Below are 21,357 nucleotides of genomic sequence, written 5' to 3' on the forward strand. Positions count from 1 at the left end.
CCACAGTGCAACCAGGGATGCAAAATTTGTGAGGCCAATGGCAGGAAGACAAGAAAGGAGCTTAATCTGTTACCAGCAAATAAGACATAAGGTATGGATTTCATTTTCATCCCTGCTCCCAAGATGGTTTAGTCATTTTACATCAGACTGTAACTGAATAAAAACTAGAAGTAATCTGCAGACTAGAAACCACAGTCTTGCCACCTTACTGAAAATAATCACTAAGTCACAGAAGTTAGTGTATGCTCATGTGAAGTAGGACTCCCCTCAGGGTTTGGAAAGGATCATACTTAATACTTCTGGATCTGCAGCCTCATGGGGGACTGCATGCCATTCTAGAGACACATGAAAAAGGAGGTTACCATTTTCCCCAGATCCTTTGCACATAACATCATAGAGGCATTTCATAGACTTTTGTTCATAGCCAAGCAGGATGCTTTGTGGGCCAAACTTAAGGCATCTCAAGGCTAGGCTTGACTCACTATTGGAATTAAATACCTAAATTTCATATAGATCTCATTGTAGGAACCAAAGTAGGAGATTTGATTCTTGTCCATAATGAATAACAAACAAAAAAATTGCAAGGTAAGTTGTTTAGCTAGTTTAAAATGAGCAAAAGGACCACAAATGTTTGATGAAAGAAAATCTCATGTTTTTAGTTGGCGTTCAATGTCTGAAGAACATATTTATACAATTAATTTTTATTACTGCACATCTACCTCCTATAAAATGCTTGTCTTAAAATGAAGTTGTAAAATTGGCAGATATTTGAAGCCAGGATCTTTTAATCCCTATTTATTCATATGCATTTCACAATGTGGAAACAGTTAAATAATTGCTTCTGTTTTTAAGAAAGGTTTAGGGCTTTTTTGCAACTTTTATCATACAAATAATCCTATTATTTCAGTATCATGACTAATGTTCAATAAGAACTACATATGAATTACAGATCCACAGTCTTTTTATACTAGCAAACATCACTGTACCACTGATTACAACAATACTCTGAGCTGCACTATTGTCATATCAATGGTTCTTTAATGCCTTTCATTGGATACTGTTTTTTTTTTTAATTGGGAAACCTAATTAATGTGTTACCTATTAATGTTGCCTTGGCAGTGATATGTCATTATGTTTTGGGAATAATAAATTCTGAACTGTCCTGTTGATGGTTAACAGTGAAAGAGGAACTGGGGGTGCCAAACAAAATGAGAGTTCACGGAGACAAACTGCATCTTTCAGAATGCATTATTATTTTCATTATTATTTTAATGAAGAAAATGTTTATAGGATGACATGTATAAAAATGCAACACTGTATCCCAGTATTGCTGCTTTATTTTAAACCAGAGCACATAAACAGTAATTCTATATTGAAGTGTGACCATATTCTATTTGATGATGTTTTGTTTCAAAATTGAAGTGTCTTTTACTAGGAGAGGAGGGTAGACAGAAAAAGGATTTTGTGCAATATACAAATAAAGCAATATATTAGTAAATCTATAATTATATTTCTTTTGTTTTGGAAAACAACAGCAATTTAAAATCCTGTCTCAGTGAGGTGGCCTAAAATTGAAGGAAAATGAAATATTTTGTGTTGTCAGGGGGCATTCAGTCAATTGGAATTCATACACCTGGAGCATTCGGCCAATTAAAGTGGGGATAGTAGTATTAATAGTCAATAGGTGAAGTACACTTTAGCTCAACAAGTAGAAGAGCAAGAATGATTAATAGTGTTTCATTTCATCCCAAGGTGTGCAGAAACAAGAAGTGGTGTGTAAAAGGCTGGATGACAACTCCATTGTACAAAACAATTGCTGTGACCCTGACAGTAAGCCTCCAGAAAACCAAAGAGCCTGCAACACCGAGCCTTGCCCACCAGAGTAAGTCATTAATCACTAAGATGGACATCTGTTTTGCATAGATAGAAAAGTCTTTGTAATATATAATAAATCCATTTGACCAAAGGTGGTATAAAATTCTGATCTAGAATTAGGGTCCTGTCTCATCAGACAGGATATTTGGTTTTGGTTTTTGGTTATGGTTTCTTGTTCCTCTGGAATCATTTGTGGAAAATACATTTATCTAGAGGAGGCCTGATTTGACTGTGGAACAGTGGTCTTTAAACTACACAAAGCAACTCAGACGTAAGTAAAAAGATACTAACATAGCAGTTTTTATGATGGAAGCATCAGGTGTGGTGAATAGTTCTCAGAAAAGAACTGAGGGCCATTCTTAAGAATCTTGAAGTGAGGGGAGACTAACTTTCCCATAGATATTTACATTGCATACTAAATGTTTACCATATTTTTAAGTATAGTATATTATAATTTGAGTTAAGGTGTTCAGATGAGAAATGGTAAATATAGAAACTGCTTAGAAGGCCAACCCATTTATTGATAATAGTTTTGTCAAACAAACTTTGTCCCCAGGATGCCCAGTGTTGTACAATAATACTGTGCGCCTTTAGGATTAGGTGCATACTTGGTTAAGTCTAGTTTTATTTTTAAAGTAGCTGTATGCTACATATTGAAAAGAGAACTAAAAACACAGCAGCTCATTTGTCCAAAAATGAAATTTGGTAAGTACATATAGCATAGCATAATCTTACTACAAAAACTGTTTAGAAACAGCTGTGATATTTTGCACTACAAAATAATTTCAGCATGGAGGTAGGCTGAGAGAGTTGGGGTTGTTCAGCCTGGAGAAGAGAAGGCTCTGGGGAGACCTTATAGCAGCCGTCCAGTACTTAAAGGGGGCCTACAGGAAAGCTGGGGAGGGACACTTTATCAGGAAGTGTAGTGATAGGACAAGGGGTAAAGGTTTCAAACTGAAAGAGGGTATATTTAGATTAGATATTAGGAAGAAATTCTTTACTGTGAGGGTGGGGAGACACTGGAAGAGGTTTCCCAGAGAGGTTGTGGATGCCTCCTTCTTGGAAGCGTTCAAGGCCAGGTTGGACAGGGCTTTGAGCAACTGAGTCTAGTGGGAGGTGTCCCTGCCCATGGCAGGAGGGTTGGAACTAGATGATCTGTAAGGTCCCTTACAACCCAAACCATTCTATGATTCTATGATTCTATGATATGCACAACAGCTCCTTCTTACATATTTTATTACTTTTATGACTTCTATTTTAGTTTATATTTATATATACAATATTTCATTTTAGTTTACTTATTAATGAGCTTTAGTTAATTTAATTTTCATTAAAATCTATAGCTAATTCTAATTGGGCATGAAAATCATTAATACTGATTAAGCGTACATATCACACAGCAATTGCACAGTAAAGAAATACTGTGGCCTCTTTTAAATGTCTCTTAGAAACTGTAGAACTATAGCATGAAGGACACCAGGAGGAATGAGACAATACTATAATGCATTAAAATCCAACAGGTCTTCGTGAAGCCAGTTTCTTCCTAGAGTATCAACTGATTCCCTGGGCATGGTGACAGATTGCAGGATGGCAAAGCAATGTCATCTACACTTATTCCCCCTGTTCCATGTACCATATTCATTTAACATTAAGTAAACAGAAGTGAAGCCATTATACTGTTCTCACCTTGAGTGTGTTTGAAAGTGGATGTGCTGTCTCACAAACAGGTGTAAATTATTGTCCCCATAATCTATGTGTAAATATGAATATGCATTTGATTTCTGTTTGTATAACGCTGTTTAGCATGGCTATAAGTACAGTAACTAAACTCTTATGCCATGTACCTGAGAGCAGAACTTGGAAAGTGGCCATGTTTGGTCAGGTCCTTTTTACCAAACACATTCCTATCCCTTCCTTTGTGTGGCTTAACTTAACAAATTAGCACTTTAAAAAGTAGTGTTAACATAGTTATTCTAACATAGTTATTTTTTTTGCACTGTCATTATTTAAAAAACAAAACCAAACAAAACCAAAAAAACCCCACAAAGTGGGACACCTGGATTCTCCATCCAGTACAGCAGAGTCATTGATGAATATGGTGAAACTCAAGTCATCAAGATTTAGAAAGTGGGTAGAATGTATTAATCAGCATCTGCTTGAATATGTCAGAGCAGTTCAGCCCACATCTGCCTCCATTCTGATGCTCACCACAGGATGAATACAAAGTGTCATACTTCTAAGGAAGGATTCTTTATTCCTGCCCTGTAAGTATCAGGTGGCTGTGCAAATACCATCTTTTGAGATAGTTCCTCAAAGAAGTTTGACCCTTTTGGATGGAAGATTTATCACCCAATAAGGCTTACTCTTTAAAACATTTTCTTTTCTTAATTAACACAATTCCACTTTACTTGTGGTGAAAATGTTACTCCTCCTAACTGAATGGCAGTTACATTATACTTGAGGCTCTTGAAGAGCAGCAATGACTGTGTTTGTTCACAGTATTTTGTTATTACAATAAGTAGCTCCTAAAGTTCCAGATTTCAGGTAACTCTCTCTGGATCCTATGAACAGTACTGTCATGTACTATATGAGTTTCTAATGACAGAATATGGCATATTTGTTTGCATCTCTGTATTGATCTAGGTTCGTATTAGAATATATTAAATATTCTGTAATACAAGACAGGATAGCAGCACATCTTTTTGACAGAGGCTTCAGAAAATGACAAATCTTATGAGGCAGCTCCAAGCATATCTCCAGAAACATCCACAGTGACTGACATGCCTGACATTTTTGGCATGTTGGCAGCATGTGATAGCATATTAGACTTCACCTTAATCCTGCAAGGATGATTCAGGTGAGTGTATCTAATCAACATATGAAATATTGAAGTGTATTCAGAATCATAGAATCATAGAATGGTTTCGGTTGGAAAAGACCTTTAAGATCATTGAGTCCAACATCTAATCAACATATGAAATATTGAAGACCCAATATGCTCAACAATGTGAAGAGATATTTCCAGTTAATTGAGCTGTATTAACCATTCATCAGTAGGAAAAAAATATATAAATTTACAGCCAGATTAACAGCTGCTTTAATCTCTGTGGCAACACAAAGTAATCTAAATATACTATACAGATCTCAACTTTTACTATGTACACACAAAAACTCAGAAGGTCCTTCTAGCAGCTATCATGCAGTATTTTACATTTTTAAAATATTTGTTGAGGTAATTTTTTATTTGATGAATTATGTTTTACTAGTGTTTGCTTTACTTATTCTAATGACAGTAATTTTGCATTTCAATATAGCCTTCTATAAAAACATTTAGAATTTTTTTGATATTTAGATGATAATTAAATCTCAGAAAGCCCAATTTTGAAATCAAATTATTTTATCACAATGATACTAAAAAGGCAAGCATCTTGGCTTTTAACTTGTGCTTTAATCTAAAGGAATGATTCCCAAACATTTCCAGTAGCAGATGAATAATTTCATAGAAGTCCAGTACAAATCTACTTAAATAGCTGTGGTTTTGTCAGGCTCGATATTCCTTTCTAACTACTGTAGCCTAGGCTGGAAGTTGCTACTCTAGAAAAATGTAAAGTATTATTTTTATTGGAAGTTATGATTGCAGTGAGGCATTAATCAAAATGCTCAGTGAAAAGACCTATAAGTTTCTACTTTTTTTCACTGTGATTACATGTATTGTTAACAATGATTTAGGTTTAGTCCAATTATCTACTCAATTTCTGAAATGCATTAACTGAGACTCTTCACTATTTCTATCCAGATGGTTTATAGGAGATTGGTCAGAATGCAGTAAGACCTGTGATGGAGGAATGCGTTCACGAACAGTTCTTTGTATCAGAAAGATTGGACCTTCTGAGGAAGAGACACTGGACAATACCAACTGTTTAACACATCGGACTATTGAAAAAGAGCCCTGTAACAATCAGTCCTGTCCCCCACAGTGGGTTGCTTTGGACTGGTCAGAAGTAAGGAAATTTTGCTATGTTAGCTTATTAGCAACAGTGAAGAGAAGAGCTCTGACTGTTGAATATTAGTACATTTTCTATTGCTGCTTGCTAAGTAAAGAATAAGAAATTCAAAACCTGATAGATTTAGAGTACTGAAGCAGTTTTTTGTCATATTTCTTTTTAATTTTTTTTTCTATGTTGTCAGTTCTGTTGTTTTGTCAAATGATTATGACCTGTTATTAATCATAATAGAAAAATAGTAAACTACAATAGTAAAGTAGTAAAAATCAAAACAAAACAACACACACACACAGAATAGCCATTTGGTATGAGATAATTGTCTTAAAGAAAAAAGCAATTTCCATTTCCATCGGTTCCTGAAATGGCAAATATCTGGAGAGATGATGGATTTACAAAATCAGAAGCCAGAATAATCTGCTAGGTTTTGTTCTGAAGTAATCATGCTGATATAAAGCATCACTTTTCTTAGCAACAGACCAGAAAAATAGTATTCTCTTTGTTAAAGAAAGAACATCTTTTGTTAAGTATAGTGATATCTCTTAAAACATAAGCCAAATTGTGACCTTATACTGATTCAAGTATTAAATATGATGTGAACCAGTGCAGCTGAAAGAAGATAGATTGATTTGTGATACATTTGAATGGGACTGCATCACCTGCAAATCAGAGTCCAAAAATGTCTGTTTTAAAATTAGTTAATTTGAGGTTTTGTCCTACTGCTTTTTGGAAAACTGTTCTTGAACTTTATTCTTTGAATTGCAAGAAGTGTTCTAATGTTCTAGTTCCATGCCAGTTTATACTTGTTTGCTTTTCTATCTGAAACAGCTCCTCTTCATTTCCAGTTATTAATTATCAGAAAGGACTTATTCTTGACCACATTCTGCTTTCATGTTTCAGGTTGAAGCTATCTTTTTGGGAATGGATAACTAGAGTTAAATGTATATAATATCCCAGAGGAGGCTTCACATGTGCCTCATCCTTTTGTTTCCTGCCTCTATTGAAAATACCCATAACCTAAAGTGTATCAGTATACACTAAATAACCTCCTTATGTTCCTCAGCTATGACATATTGATTACTTAGTCATCTTATGCTCTGTTAATATATCCAGACTTTTATCCTCCTTTTTTTCATTTCAGTTAGTGACCTCCCAGTTTAAATAGAGATTCTTGTTGGGATTTTTTTAATGTATGCTCTTGCACATCATACTGCCAAATTTCACTTAATTTCAATTATTAATGTCTTCACAGTTGCCCAGTTCTTTTTGTAGAGCATACCTCTGTAGCATCAATGTCACCTATGCTAGCCACTAATTTCAGTAATGCTGAACAACTGGAACTATTTCTGTATGAACATCATTAAGAAGACTATAAAGAAATATTCATCAGATCAGTCCCATGACTGATCCTAGAAGGACTTTGAAGGTTGCATCTCTCAAATCCTAAACTTTACCCAGTTGTAATCCCCCTTTCAAATACTTTACTGAAGCCCGGGTAAGTTAGAACTGTTCGACTTATTTTGTCTAAAAAAAAAAAAAAAGAAAGGAGCCTATTAAACTGGAATGATCTACTAATGATATACCCATGATTCATTGTATCCCATTTTATGTGTATTTGCTTGCCTTTAAATAATCTTTCATTCAAAATAAATTATAAATCACTGCATGCTATGAATAAGATTAATGTGCCTGTAGTTGCACAGATCTCTTCTATGCACAGATACTTTTAGCTCCAAAAATTGTTACAGCCTCTTGAAATTCAAAGCATAAAGAAGGAAGCCTCTTAGCATCACTGTGAGTATCCACAGAAGTGGTACAGAACAGCTCTTACCATAGTTTGTTGATATAGGTAATATAGTTCACATAATCACAGAATGGTTGAGGTCGGAAGGGACCTCTAGAGGTCATCTTTTCCAACCCCTGCTGCTCAAGCAGGGCCACCTAGAGCTGACTGCCCAGGGCCATGTCCAGACAGCTTTTGAATATCTCCAAGGATGGAGGCACCATCCATTATTAGTTAATAATAGTTTAAGCATTATAGCAGTACTTGAAAGTAGTAAGATCTGCATGTTAAATCACAGTGCTGCGAGCTGCCATAGAAGTTGTTCATCTCCTTGCTGTTTTAATTTAATGCTTGTATAATCTTCATCTGTTGTTCTTAGCTGAAGAAACTACTTGTGTAGACGAATTGTGATGGGTTAACCTTGGCTGGCTGCCAGGTGCCCACCAAGCCTCTCTATCATTCCCCCTCCTCAGCTGAAAATATAATGAAAGGCTCATGGGTTGAGATAAGGACAGGAAGATCATTCAGCAATTACCATTACGGGCAAAACAGACTCAACTTGGGGAAATTATTTTAATTTATTGCCAATAAAATCAGAGTAGGATAATGAGAAATAAAACCAAATCTTAAAACACCTTCTCCCCACCCCTCCCTTCTTCCTGGTCTCAACTTCACTCCCAAATTCTCTACCTCCTCCTCCCCAGAGCTGTGCAGGGGATCAGGGAATCGAGGTTGTGGCCAGTTCACATTGTCTCTGCCACTCCTTCCTCCTCACTCTCTTCCCCTGCTCAAGTGTGAGGTTCCTCCCACAGGAGACAGTCCTTCACAAGCTTCTCCAACAAGGGTCCTTTCCATGGGCAGCAGTTCTTCACAAACTGCTCCAGTGTGGGTCCTTTCCACGAAGTGCAGTCCTTCAGGAACAGGCTGCTCCAGCATGGGTCCCCTGTGGGGGGGTCACAAGTCTTGCCAGCAAACTTGCTCCAGCATGAGCTCCTCTCTCCACAAGTCATGCCAGGAGCCTGCTCCACCATTAACCTCCATTGGGTCACAGCTTCTTCAGGGCACATCGTTGTTTGGCTCAGCCTTGGCCAGCAGCGGGTCCATCTTAGAGCCAGCTGGGTATGGCTCTGTCATACATGGGTTCAGCTTCTGGCATCTTATCACAGAAGCCACCACTATATGCTGTTTTTCTTTGAACAAAATAAAAATATGTCAATTTGCTGTATTGCTCAGCTGTTTGGTTTTGTTCTGTAAGGAATTATGAATGCAATGCCATTTTAGTGAGCTTTTATATCAAAGAAAATTCTTCTAAAATATAGTGTGAACTTGTGCAAATTTTTTGTTTTCATTACTTTATCATACAGATGGTTATATTTTGGTTATATTCTGAATATCCTGTTATTTGTAACAGATTTTGTAAATAATCCACTATCATAGAACAGATAGTCATTCCTAGACTATATGTGAATCTGTCTCCAGTTTTATTAAGGTTTAAGATAAACTATTTTTTTGAATCAGTTCTATAAAGAGTTGTCAGTTTTACAGCCTGTAGGTAAGCAGTTTCTTTCAGCAGCTTTTCTCAGTGTTCATCAGGACCTCAAGAAACCTGGAAATGCCACAGTGAATTTTAAATTGTGCCTTGTTCTACAGGCAGAATATTTTTTCTTACCCCACTGTTAGCCAGCATTTCACACAAGAAGCAGAGCACCATAATCAAGGCAGAAAAGGTTTTAAATGGTCCTTGTCCCTACCTGAAAAGTACAGTGTATTCCAGCCCTCTGAAAATGAAACTCATTTGGCAGAGTAGAAAAGAAAGGAGTGAGAAGGAAAGAATGGATAAGTAGAAAGGGATGTTCAGTTGAAGACTCTTTTATACCACATCCGTGGCATTGATAGTTTGTAAACTCTTTGCGTATATTATCATGATACTTTATTTCTGATTGGAATATCATCTCAGTACTAACAAATAATAGTATCCATATGACAAGTTACAGAGCCATAAATATATGTTGACTATTTGTTAAAAGAGAGTCCAGACCTTAGGTTCTGTCACAGAGTCAGTTTCTTTCAGCTTGAGCTGGACTCTCCCAAGAAGGACCTCCTCAGTTATTTTACTGTGCTTTTAAAAGCTTCACAATCTATTACATTAGTTGTCCATGCGTCTGTCCAAGCAACAAGCATGTGTCCTTCATCCAAATGATTGGAGTTTCTGTGTGGGCAACTCTACCAACTTACAGAGTTTCATAATCTTTTTGTTCCATATGCACCTGATGCTCATCTGTCTTCTGCCAACTACAGCTAGAATGGTTTCTTTCTTCATCATCTACACCTGGAATTCATCATTCTTCTGCTATCTCCTGGTAGAATGGTTTCTTCCCTTTGAATGGTCACTCTAATTTATATTGCTATTCATACAATCTTCATTAATATTACTTATATAATCTTCTATTGTTAAGTCATTTATAATATATCAAATTAATGCAAAACTATTCCAGGAATTTGTCTTGTGACTAAGAGTTCAACCTAGGTTCAGCTTGCAGCCTAAGGCTTCAGCAATCTAGCTACTTGTGCTAAGCAAGTTAGCTACTTATGCTAACTAAAACACATGATTCAAATAATCAGGTTGAAGATTTTAGTTTTTGACACTATAGACTATTCCTCTAGACTGCTCACTAATACATCATCCTTAGAGCCATCAACATTGCCAGCCTCATAAGAAGCTTGAACAGCTTTTAAAGACCTTCACAACCAGGCTTTTACACAACAGGAGTGTGTTATAATTTTGAACAAAAATTATCTCATGTAAAGATTAAAGTTCTGCTAAGCTTTTGCTTGTGGTGGTATTTCATCAGGATAGTGAAAAAATGCTGACTTCTTTCTGGTATTAATTTTACCCAGTGTAGCTTGGCAGAGTGTCTTGACTGATGACTTTAATACAATGAGAAAAATTGCTTTATTTTCTGTTCAATGTTCCCAGAAATGTAGTGTGTTTAAATCCATATAGCAATATACATATAAAAATTTATATATATCTCTGTGTGTGTATTTACATGATTTTCTGACAGAAGCATGAAAATGAAAACAAGAGTGAACTCAAAAAGTGGAAGAATTGAATACTGCTTCCATTGAAGCCAATGGCAAATCTTGATACTTTTCTCTGGAATGCAAGTTTTAAAATGTTTAATGAACTGAGCTCTACATGTGGTACAGCAATGGCTACTTACTGGTCTATTTTAAAAGTCAGCTGGTGATAGCTTGCGTTTTTGCGTTTTTATATTTCAGTTTTTAGAATGCAACACCCAAAGTCCAGAACACAGCTCTGTGCAACTCTAAGGGGTTTCAAGCCTCTCTGTCTCCTGCTGTTCTGCAAAGTGAACTGATTACTAATCTGTAGACTACTCTTTCGAGGACAGGCGGGTCCTTTCAATCTTATCACTTTTCTGTTTGCTTTTCACAAAATAGTTAGTCCCTGAGAAGAGGAGATTGAGTGCAAGTGATTTTAAGCACTCAGCTAGGAAGGGGCACTTGCTTCCAGTACCTGCTTAAAAGTCTTATGCATTTTATATGAAATATTTGTGGGAGAAATACATGCAACATTCCATGGAATTTGGACCAGAACTGAGGAGTCATGATCATGATGCTGAAGACCTGACATATTCATTGTCATTCTTTTTTGGTCTCTATTTAGCAATAATATTTAATTCTTTTGCATTTCAGCCAGAGAGACAGAGATCTTTCTTCTCTTCCTTCCCTCCTTCCCCTAGTTTTCTAGTAGGCAGGTACTTAGGGTACATAAGATTTGGGGTTAAAGCCCCTTCAGCATGAGGATTGAACCTGGCTATTCTGTATGAGAATTCTGAACAGTTGTGCTTGTTTTGGCTGGTATAGTGTTAATTTTCTTCATAGTAGCTAGTATGGGTCTGTGTTTTGTATTTATATTGATAACACAGGGATGTTTTTGTTATTGCTGAGCAGTGCTTACACAGTCAAGACCTTTTCTGCTTCTCACATCACTCCACCAGTGAGTAGGCTGGGAATGCACAAAGTTGGGAGGGGACACAGCTGGGACAGCTGACCCCAACTGACCAAAGAGATATCCCATACCATATGAGGTCATGTTCAGCAATAAAAAGCTAGAGGGAGAAAAAGGAAGGGGGGACATTTGGAGTTATGGCGTTTGTCTTCCCAAGTAACCGTTGTGCGTGATGGAGCCCTGCTTTCCTGGAGATGGCTGAACATCATCCGGACAATGGGAAGTAGTGAATGAATTCCTTGTTTTGATTTGCTTGCACATGCAGCTTTTGCTTTGCCTATTAAACTGTCTTTATCTCAACCCATGTGTTTTCTCACTTTTACTCTTCTGATTCTCTCCCCCAACCCACTGGGAGGAGTGAACGAGCAACTGTGTGGTGCTTAGTTGCTGGCTGGGGTTAAACTACAACAACACTGAACTATTGAAGATAAGGAGGCAGTACCTTGATAGGAAAGGCTAGAATAGGACAGGAAAGGAAAGGTTAGATTTTTAAGGAAAGTGTTTATATACCCATTTTGCAGTTCTGGATTATAAAGTCCAAATGGAGGACCCATGTCTTTGCAGTCCAGTTTAAGATCCTTAATCTAAGCAGAAATGAGATTTAGGATAAACCTATCCATTCTGTATTGTCTAGTTTAGGTGACTCTCACTGAGAGATTTTTCTTCAAGATCTTGTTTTGAGGTATCATAGGTTTGGGGTTGGCAGGGAGCTCTGGGGATCATCTCATCTAATGCCCCCCTGCTGGAAGGAGGGTCAATTAAAGCAGGTTGTTCATGACCATGTCCAGTTAGATTTTGACTGACTGTAAGGACTGAAATCTACAACCTCTCTGGGAAACCTGTTCCAGTGTCTCCCCACCCTCACAGTAAATAATTTCTTCCTAATATCTAATCTAAATCTACCCTCTTCCAGTTTGAAACCTTTACCCCTTGTCCTATCACTGCTCCCTGTTAAAGAGTCCCTCCCCATCTTTCCTGTAGGCACCTTTTAAGTACTGGAAGGCTGCTATAAGGTCTCCCCAGAACCTTCTCTTCTCCAGGCTGAACAACCCCAGCTTTCTGAGTGGTCTCAGAGGGGAGGTGCGCTAGCCCCTGATCATCTTCGTGGCCCTCCTCTGGACCTGCTTGAGCAGATTGGGGCCCCAGAGTATTCTAGTGGGGTCTCACAAGAGTGAAGTGGAGGAAGAGAATCACTTTCCTTGACTTGCTGGTCACGCTGCTTTTGATGCATCCCAGGATGCATTTGGCTTTCTTGTCTGCGAGCACACATTGCCAGCTCATGTTCAGTTTTTCATCCACCACTACCCCTAAGTCCTTTGCAGGGCTGCTCTTAATCCATTCATTGCCTGGCCTGTATCCCCATGTTTAGGATTGACACGATCCAGGTGCAGGACCTTGTACTTGGCCTTGTTGAACTTCACGAGGAATTTTCTGAAAACGAATCTTAATGGTTTTTCTTTTTCCTCCAATTATGTAATGACTTGTCAGAATGTCTTCAGCGTGCCACCTCCTGAATTTTGCTTCAGTTCCACATAGTATTATTTCCCAGATAATGTTTTATCTCTGCAGATGCTTTCATATGAAAGGCAGCTCCAGTCTTGATAGGTTTAGCGTAATCCATGTGTAGGATTTGTAGTATGAGAAATTGATTCTGATTCAAATGATATGCTTGCAGGATAAAGGTTAACATGCCTATAGGGAATTCTAAAACTGTGCTTGCAAAAACTCCTGCTCAGCTGTTAAAGACGGACTGATTTCTGGAAGGTCTTAATTTTGTTAGCACTTGTCTCTTCCCCATTCTGCAGTTATGCTAACATAAATGACAGTTAATAGTCAGTAGGAAAAAGGAAGGAGAAGACTGGGGGAACCAATAGTAAGAAAGAGGAAAAGCAGAGGTCTTCAGACCTGTTTCTTTTAAAATTACTGTTTTATTATCTGCTTGCTATTAGAAAGAGCAGAGGAGCAATAAAAGGAGAAAAAACAAGAACTGTGAGAAAACAGAATTAAAATTTAAATAGGAAAGGAGAGAAAAGCATGAATTTTAGGCGAGAGGGTAAAGTAATTCTATCTGAAACAATAATCTCATTTCTGTGGAGTCCAGTAAAGCATTTGTCTTCCCATATGTTTATTGGGGAAAGATGTGTTCAGAGTAGCTCAGTGGTCTGTAAGTGAGGTGAAGAAAGACTGTACTAATGTCATATTAAGAACAGAGAGTTCTACTTTTAATTTCTGAAATGCACACTCAAGTTTGTTTCATAATAATGTTACATGTGGCAGACTCTTCTACTTAGCTGCGAAGTACTTTTCTTAAAGCTAACCTAAAGGCGTTTTTATTATAAAAGTAAATAGTAACACAATAGCCTAAATATAAATAGCAAATGAAATCTGCTTTTATAAAATTAAAACTTATTAGACCTTTAACTTAATAATGCAATCATCAATCAACTTGTTTGTGTTTCTAAACATTTAAAAATTATCATTATCTTCTTGGGAAAATTGTGCTTATAGTTTAATTATAAGAACATAAATATATTCTCCTATTTTCCATAATAGCATTTCTGACATATTTATAGACGTTTTACTCAGATTTTCATTATTCATTTATATAAATATTTTTTCAGTGCACACCAAAGTGTGGCCCAGGATTCAAACACCGAATTGTTCTGTGCAAAAGCAGCGACCTTTTAAAAACTTTTCCAGCTGCACAATGCCAAGAGGAAAGCAAACCTCCAGTCCACATCCGCTGTAGTTTAGGCCGATGTCCTCCTCCTCGCTGGGTTACTGGAGACTGGGGACAGGTAAGATCATATAAGTATTTATTTCTGTTAGCCTCCTACACATTAGTGCCTTTAAGGATAAGATGTTGGTGGAAATGGATAAGAGATGGTTCCCATGACTGAAGCAAAAGCTTCTCCCCTGTCTGTCTCAGATTGAAATGTTATTTTGAATTATAGTTATCCGCTGAACTATAAAGGATTTTCTGGCAGTAATCTAGTTTCTACTGGCTGAGTTTCCATATGCATATTTTTTAAAAAAATTAAGTCCTTATTACAGCTTTTTAGAAAGGGATTTTTGGATACAGCAATGTTGCAATATTTAGTATTTTTAAAACACACTTAACTTAGTTGAGAAACATGGTGGAAACAGAAAACCAATTGAAATTTTACTAAGATATATAGCCATTCAAAAAACTTTCTGAGATCTATATATTTTTACATAAAATATGCTTAGTTATCAGACAGGGATCTAAATTCTTACAGCACAGGCTTAATGGTGCTGCTGTTATGCCGTGTTTATAAATAGGATATACTGAATTTCCTTCTTTCATTATGTTATTGTATCTCAGTTACGATCAATGGTCTGTTATTAAACAATAACTTGATATTTCAGTTTATAAGTTTGCTGAGTAATTTGTCACTAATGACATTAAAACACCTTAGCTTAAATAACCAGGGGACAATATTTTAAGACATTACAGTCTAATTGACTTTTCTTTTATGCCAGTTGTCCAGGTGCACATTTATCTTAAATTGATATGTCCTAAAAACACTGTTTAGTTATAGAAATACAAAAGTATTTTGAAACAGCAAAGTATTTTTGTTTGAAAGATATTTTATTTTTTTCCATAAAAAGTCCTCTAGCAGATTTGAATTGATTCTCCTTGTTTTTTCTTCTTTGTTCTAAAATAAATTATTTCTATCTTGAAAACATGTACTTAAACTCAGACATGATATATGAAATAGTGTAAATTATATTCTCATACCAAAAATCCAAGCTGTTCAGGGAGCTAACATTACATTGTGTTTTATTTTCTTTGAAAGACAACTGGTCTCATATGCTGTTAAAAAGATAAACCAACAAAAAATCTAAGCTATTTTCTGAAAATTATTATAATGTATTAACCAAAACTCTTCAGATGCTTGTCTTTTTTTTTTTTTAAATTTGTGTATGTGTACTGTTCCCTATTGCTTTCCTGTTATCTTGTTTTGAAAAATTGAATCCAAGTTGTTTTACTTTTTTATCTCTTATTTTTAGTGTTCTGCACAGTGTGGTCTTGGGCAACAGATGCGGACAGTACAGTGCCTCTTATACACTGGACAAGCATCCAGTGAGTGTCCAGAAACACTTAGACCTCCATCAATGCAGCAGTGTGAAAGTAAATGTGACAGTACTCCCATTTCTAACACAGAAGGTAAGTTTGCCATCTTGATATAATTTATTCTGGAAAGAGTAAAGTGACATGGTCCATATTGATGCAATAATTTATTAGTAAAAATCTACATTACATCATCTCTCAGATTGTGAATGAATTTTTTTACAATTATTTACTAATTAGTCATTGTATTTCAAAGGTAAAGTCAATAAAAACCTAAACACAGGTTCTTTGTTTAAAAAAAACACTCTTACAAATATATAGCCTAAGTCATGGACAAAATAATATAATTTTGTGTCATTAATTTTCCAGTCTCATTACTGGTTCAATGGAAATGTTCAATCATAGCAGGGGGAGCATGATATACTTCTCATCCACTGAACCATTACCTGCTCCATCAGTGGTTAACATAACAATGTAGTGGCAAAATTAGTTGATTGCATGTTCATTGAAAGACTGGGATCTCAGATTTAATGCTGCACAGTGCTACAAGCCTGTTCTTATACTTTGACTTACTTTTCAGCTTCTTCTAATTAACTTTGTATTTCTTGGATTTATAATGCCTGTTTGAAATAATGACAGTATTTTTTACATGATACAGCCTAATTTAATCAGAGTTAAAACTAACTTCATAATAACATATTTTTGTTAGAGGATATATTAGGTAATAATGTCAAAATAAACTTATTAATGTTTATGAAAAGCTCCAGATCTGGACTCATAAATTGTCCAAGCCAACCTATTAGGAAATTCTGTCATCAAAGTACAATTTGAGTGCTAGTCAGCAAAAAAATATGTTTCCTTATGGATTTTGAAAATTTGGAATAGTTGCTCACTAGATGAGTACATTCCATTTTGTGTGGAAGGGGAAAAGGAATTAAAAATTACCAAAACACACATGTCCAAAAATAAAGACTGCACAGTCTCTTAAAACAAGTATTCCCTAATTTTTGAATGCTTGACTTTGCAATGTCAGTAAAGCTGCTCCTTTTAACGTAACTAATATCTATGCAGTATATAATGGAGTATCTTTTACACAGGTTTTTCCAACTACACTGAAGTTTAATATTCTATTTATATGGAACAAATACTCTGATTTTAAAGCAAGAAAATATAAATTTATGCTACAGTCTCCCCTGATTTGGTGTTCATTTAATACCTTCTGTATCCATTCAGGTTCATGTCATATATTCAAAGTTGTCATAAAAGTCTGTCAAATTGAGATGTCTGTAATGGAATGGAGTATACTAAAATCTCCCCAGAAATACACTGATGATTCACTATGAGGACCATAACTTACTGCTTAGAAGTTTTAATTTTAAATAGAGGCTTATCATACCACTTGAAAAGCATCTTCATAATAGAATTTTACTTGGTTACTTTATTTCCATTCTTATATTTCATGCTCTTAATTAATCTTTAGGTGATGTTTATCAATCTAGAAACATTCTGTCCTTTAAATCTCAAAGGCTAACTGATATTTCATTTCCAAACACAGATGCCTTTCTCCAAAGTAAGGAAGTAATAAAGTACTTCTAAGTGCGTGATTAGTCCCAATCTCCTCTTAATTTCAAGATGAAAAAGTCATGTTCTTATTTTTGGAGATTTTCTGTCTGAGATCGATGGATACTGGATGGCCATGGACTTCTTTAAAGTAGAACTGTGCAGGGAAGCTATGGAAAGCTAGCCTCTTGGTAGTAGTGTTTTCCAGGGCTCTATACCTTCATTGGAAAATTTTGGGGATCCACAAATTGAAAATGTTGAAAACCACTTACATGGTATTCTAGATGGACTTCAACTCTTTGGCCTGCACTCTGAATTGGCCAGGAATGAGCCAACTCCTTAGTGACAGCCTTGCAGCCTCATTAGCACAGTACTTTCCTTGAGCTAATAAGTCCTAGGAAGAATTGAGGGGAAAAAGATATAGCACAATTTCTTTCAGTAGATATGGTTCCCAACACATTGCCACTTAGCACCTCATGTTTGCTTTTGTCCCATATTGAAGGTATTTACTGGAAACTACTGATTATTTGTAAGTGGTTAAAAGGCTCAAATGGCTCAAAAGTAAATGTAATCTCAAAGTTCATTTAACAATTTTAAATACCTACATCCTTTCAGAAGAACCTAGTTGCAATCCATGAAATTCTAAGGGTGCCCTATCCCAGAATTAGACAAAAAATGTCTTCAAGGTATTTTTTTCAATATTTTGCCAAGCATTTCTTAAATATACATCCTAAAGTATAAATATTTCAGAGCTACTATTAAATGGTGAATTTAAGAAACACAATCTGAGTGTTCGCAGAATAATTTGCATGCATTGTACATTTTTTGCTTACACTTTTGGCTTTAAAAAATCCTCTTAGACACAAGAGGAGCTGACATCTCTTGTGTGAGTAAAGTGCTACTCTTTAAACAGGGAGGCGTATTTTTTTCAGCATACTAGAGATGATGGAAAGCTTTTAAGGTTTCAAGAACAAACTAATCCTAAAGAGCACAACTATTTTTGGAAAGATAACACTTTCTAAGACAGAAGTATTTGAGTTCTGATATTTCCTTGTGGATGTATTTGTGAAAGGAATATTCTGTGCCTGTATGCATGCATCTGTCTTCAGGTGCAGTGAGATGTGAACTGTGTATCTGTATTTGGGTTTCAAGGAAGAAGTCAGGTGTCTCAGAGGGAGGGTTCTGCCCCTTGGGAGTCCATGTGCATAGCAGAGCATATCTGGTCACATGCAGACTTTGTCCACACGCCACCTAATAGCACTGCCTTGTGCTTTGAGCCCCACTGTGGGGCAAAAGCAACTTTAGCAACAGGTCATTGGTTTGCAACAGGGTCAGACTAGCTGAGGAGATTCCCTTTTAATTTCAAACCTCCTGATTCAGCAAACCTCCTGATTCCCTTCACTCCTCAAACTTGGGTGCTCACAGCCTATGGGTCCCATTTATCAATTTCCAGACAATTTAATTCCGATAACCTAAGTACAAACATGTTTTTGAGAAAGCTTGAGCCACTCTGCAGTGTAATGATCATGTTAGTAAAGTTTAAAAGCACTTTCTTGGGGAAAGCAATGGTTGTTTACATAAAATAAGAGTTAAAATTTTGGAGATATAGTAATAGTAAAAGAAAGTTACGATATATCTTGTCATATTTTACATCTACTTTAGCTATTTGTTTTCTTTAAACTCTCTGTTGGAGATTTAGAATATTGTAGACAAGGTTTTGACAGACTGCCACTGATGAGGGTAACATTACATTTGCTGTTGGAAGTGAACTACAGGCAGCATGTACCACACAATTTGAAATATATTCAGAATGATTTTATTCTTAAGTGTGTGTGTATACATATATATATATATATCTGCTTAATCTAGACTGCTAATGGCCATCTGAAACTTTACCTGAAAAACTATTTTATCTATTTTTATGTAATTTCAATTTTCCTTTTATTTTTTTGGTATGTCTTTGCAGTCTCTTTAGCTGAAAGCACAGTGACATTCTGTGTTTCTATTACTGTAATGTGATACCTAATATCATATTATTGTCTGATTTGGCCACAAAGTTCAGGAAAGGAGAGATTGATGCATGTATATTATTTAAACTTCTTAACAGTAGTTACTAGGAACAAAAAGTGCCCTGCTAAACCTCTTCCATTCAACCATAGTCCTATGAGTCAGCCGCCATATCTATTTCAACATTGATTTTTAAAACAGAAGTTGTGGGCAACTTCCAGAATATTGTCTCATTGCTGTCCAAATGGCATTGTCTGAACAGGGTCCAGTTTTAGTCAAGAGAAAGAATTATGTAAAGAAATATGAAATGGGATAATTTCAAAACCTAGCAAAAATGGAGTTAGTGGTTTTACCTGTATTTAACTAAATACAACATATTTATATGAGGGTTTATTTTATTTTTCACATTTTGTCAAGATCAAGTGAACCTTTTTTTTCCTCACTTCATTTATAATTCACTATCTGTCTCTCCTATATTCCTAGTCTCCACAAACACAAGACCTGAAATATTTCTGGAAGGTATTTTACCTCTTTTGGGAAGAGTTTTTGAAATAAAATAGTGACCGTTTGCAGTTGCTGATAGATAAATATGCCTGTTTCAACCAGCTACCCCCAATTTCTCTTCTACTGACATCCAACTCTGTTTCCAAACTGAGAATTAAAAAAGTAGAAATGTAAACTTAAAACATAGGGTAGGTGAAGTAAAAAATTACAATGAAAGCACGGAAATACTGTTCAGTACAGAACCTCAAGTTCAACCTCACTAATGATTTCATAGGTTCAAATACTAAAAAATATCATCTGCACTTGCTACTACAGTATGCTAGCAGCATGAACGCACTGTCCATAACTACCTGTTCTGGAACTAAAATATTGTGCTAGGAGGTCATGCATAGAAGGAAGTCAAATAGGAGTAGCTGAAGGATTGTACATGATGACTATGTTTCTTTCACTATTACTTTTTTCTTTTCCTACCTGTTTGGTGTTTCTGTTATCTCTTTCGTATTTGGCTTACAGACATCTCAGAGTCAAGGACTGTTGTTCTGTCAGGCCTTGGAGCAACAGCATCTTGGCCTCCAGTCTTCACTTCTAGATATCAAATCAATACAAAATATGATAATAGTGAAAGTACTGCTAGTTTCTCTCCTTTTTATTCACATTTTTATAGCTGTTGTAATTTGAGAAAGATTGTAGGAGGAAGCCAGTATCAAATGCAACCTTAAACCAGTAAAAATTTACTGTGCTGTAAATCTTTGTACTTTAATTTTTATTTCTGATTTTTTTTTTCTCTTTAATGCCTTTAATTATTAGAGTGCAAAGATGTGAACAAAGTGGCGTATTGCCCACTGGTGTTGAAGTTCAAGTTCTGCAGTCGAGCATACTTCAGACAGATGTGCTGCAAGACCTGCCAAGGACACTGACCCACAAAAAGCACGAGAATGTACCTTGTTATTATTGTGGAAAAGTGTCCATCGATGAGAGCCACACAGCGGAATAAGATTGACATCCTTGCAAATGCATTACCCTGTGGAAAATGTAACCACTGGTCAGCCCCAGCTGACAGGATTTCAATATTATTTTAACTTCTGTGAAGTGGGATTTATTAATCCAAAGTGCTGGACACAGTATAAGGAGGGCATGACAAATTGGAAAGATTCACACAATACATATAGAATAGCTTACTGTGGAACATTTGTGTACTTTTGACTAAATCAAATAGTCTGTTTACCTCCTTGGATTGTTAAAATAGTTTTTATTATGGATTTATCAATGACACTGAATCCATCTGTATTTAAAACTTTAAAAAATGTAGCTGTTATTACTTGGTCTGCTATGGAAGTAAAGAAGAATTAAAAAAATGTTAAGTCATAGCTTAAAAATGTTAACTATTTTATCTCACAATACAGCACCACAATTTAAATTCCAAAATGAGTTTTGAAATGTTATTTAAGGAGCAGAAATTAAAACAATATGTATTTTCCTTCATTCTACCTAATTACAT

At 36.0% G+C, this 21,357-nt stretch overlaps 1 protein-coding gene across 1 annotated transcript in view; it reads left to right on the top strand.

Annotated features, from left to right (window-relative positions):
• The window catches only part of LOC104544246 (A disintegrin and metalloproteinase with thrombospondin motifs 6-like), a gene marked incomplete at its 5' end in the record, with an annotated part of 30,562 nt that extends 9,581 nt beyond the window's left edge, over positions 1–20,981 (top strand). Inside the window, 5 exons of the mRNA XM_010189064.1 lie at positions 1,753–1,882; positions 5,672–5,876; positions 14,314–14,490; positions 15,728–15,884; positions 20,667–20,981. Of these exons, the coding sequence (XP_010187366.1) occupies positions 1,753–1,882; positions 5,672–5,876; positions 14,314–14,490; positions 15,728–15,884; positions 20,667–20,776 (779 nt within the window). The remainder of the gene's footprint in view (positions 1–1,752; positions 1,883–5,671; positions 5,877–14,313; positions 14,491–15,727; positions 15,885–20,666) is intronic.
• Between the last annotated feature and the right edge of the window lie 376 nt (positions 20,982–21,357).

The sequence above is a fragment of the Mesitornis unicolor genome, unplaced genomic scaffold (genome assembly GCF_000695765.1).
Source record: "Mesitornis unicolor isolate BGI_N332 unplaced genomic scaffold, ASM69576v1 scaffold2057, whole genome shotgun sequence".
Taxonomy (NCBI): Eukaryota; Metazoa; Chordata; class Aves; order Mesitornithiformes; family Mesitornithidae; genus Mesitornis; species Mesitornis unicolor.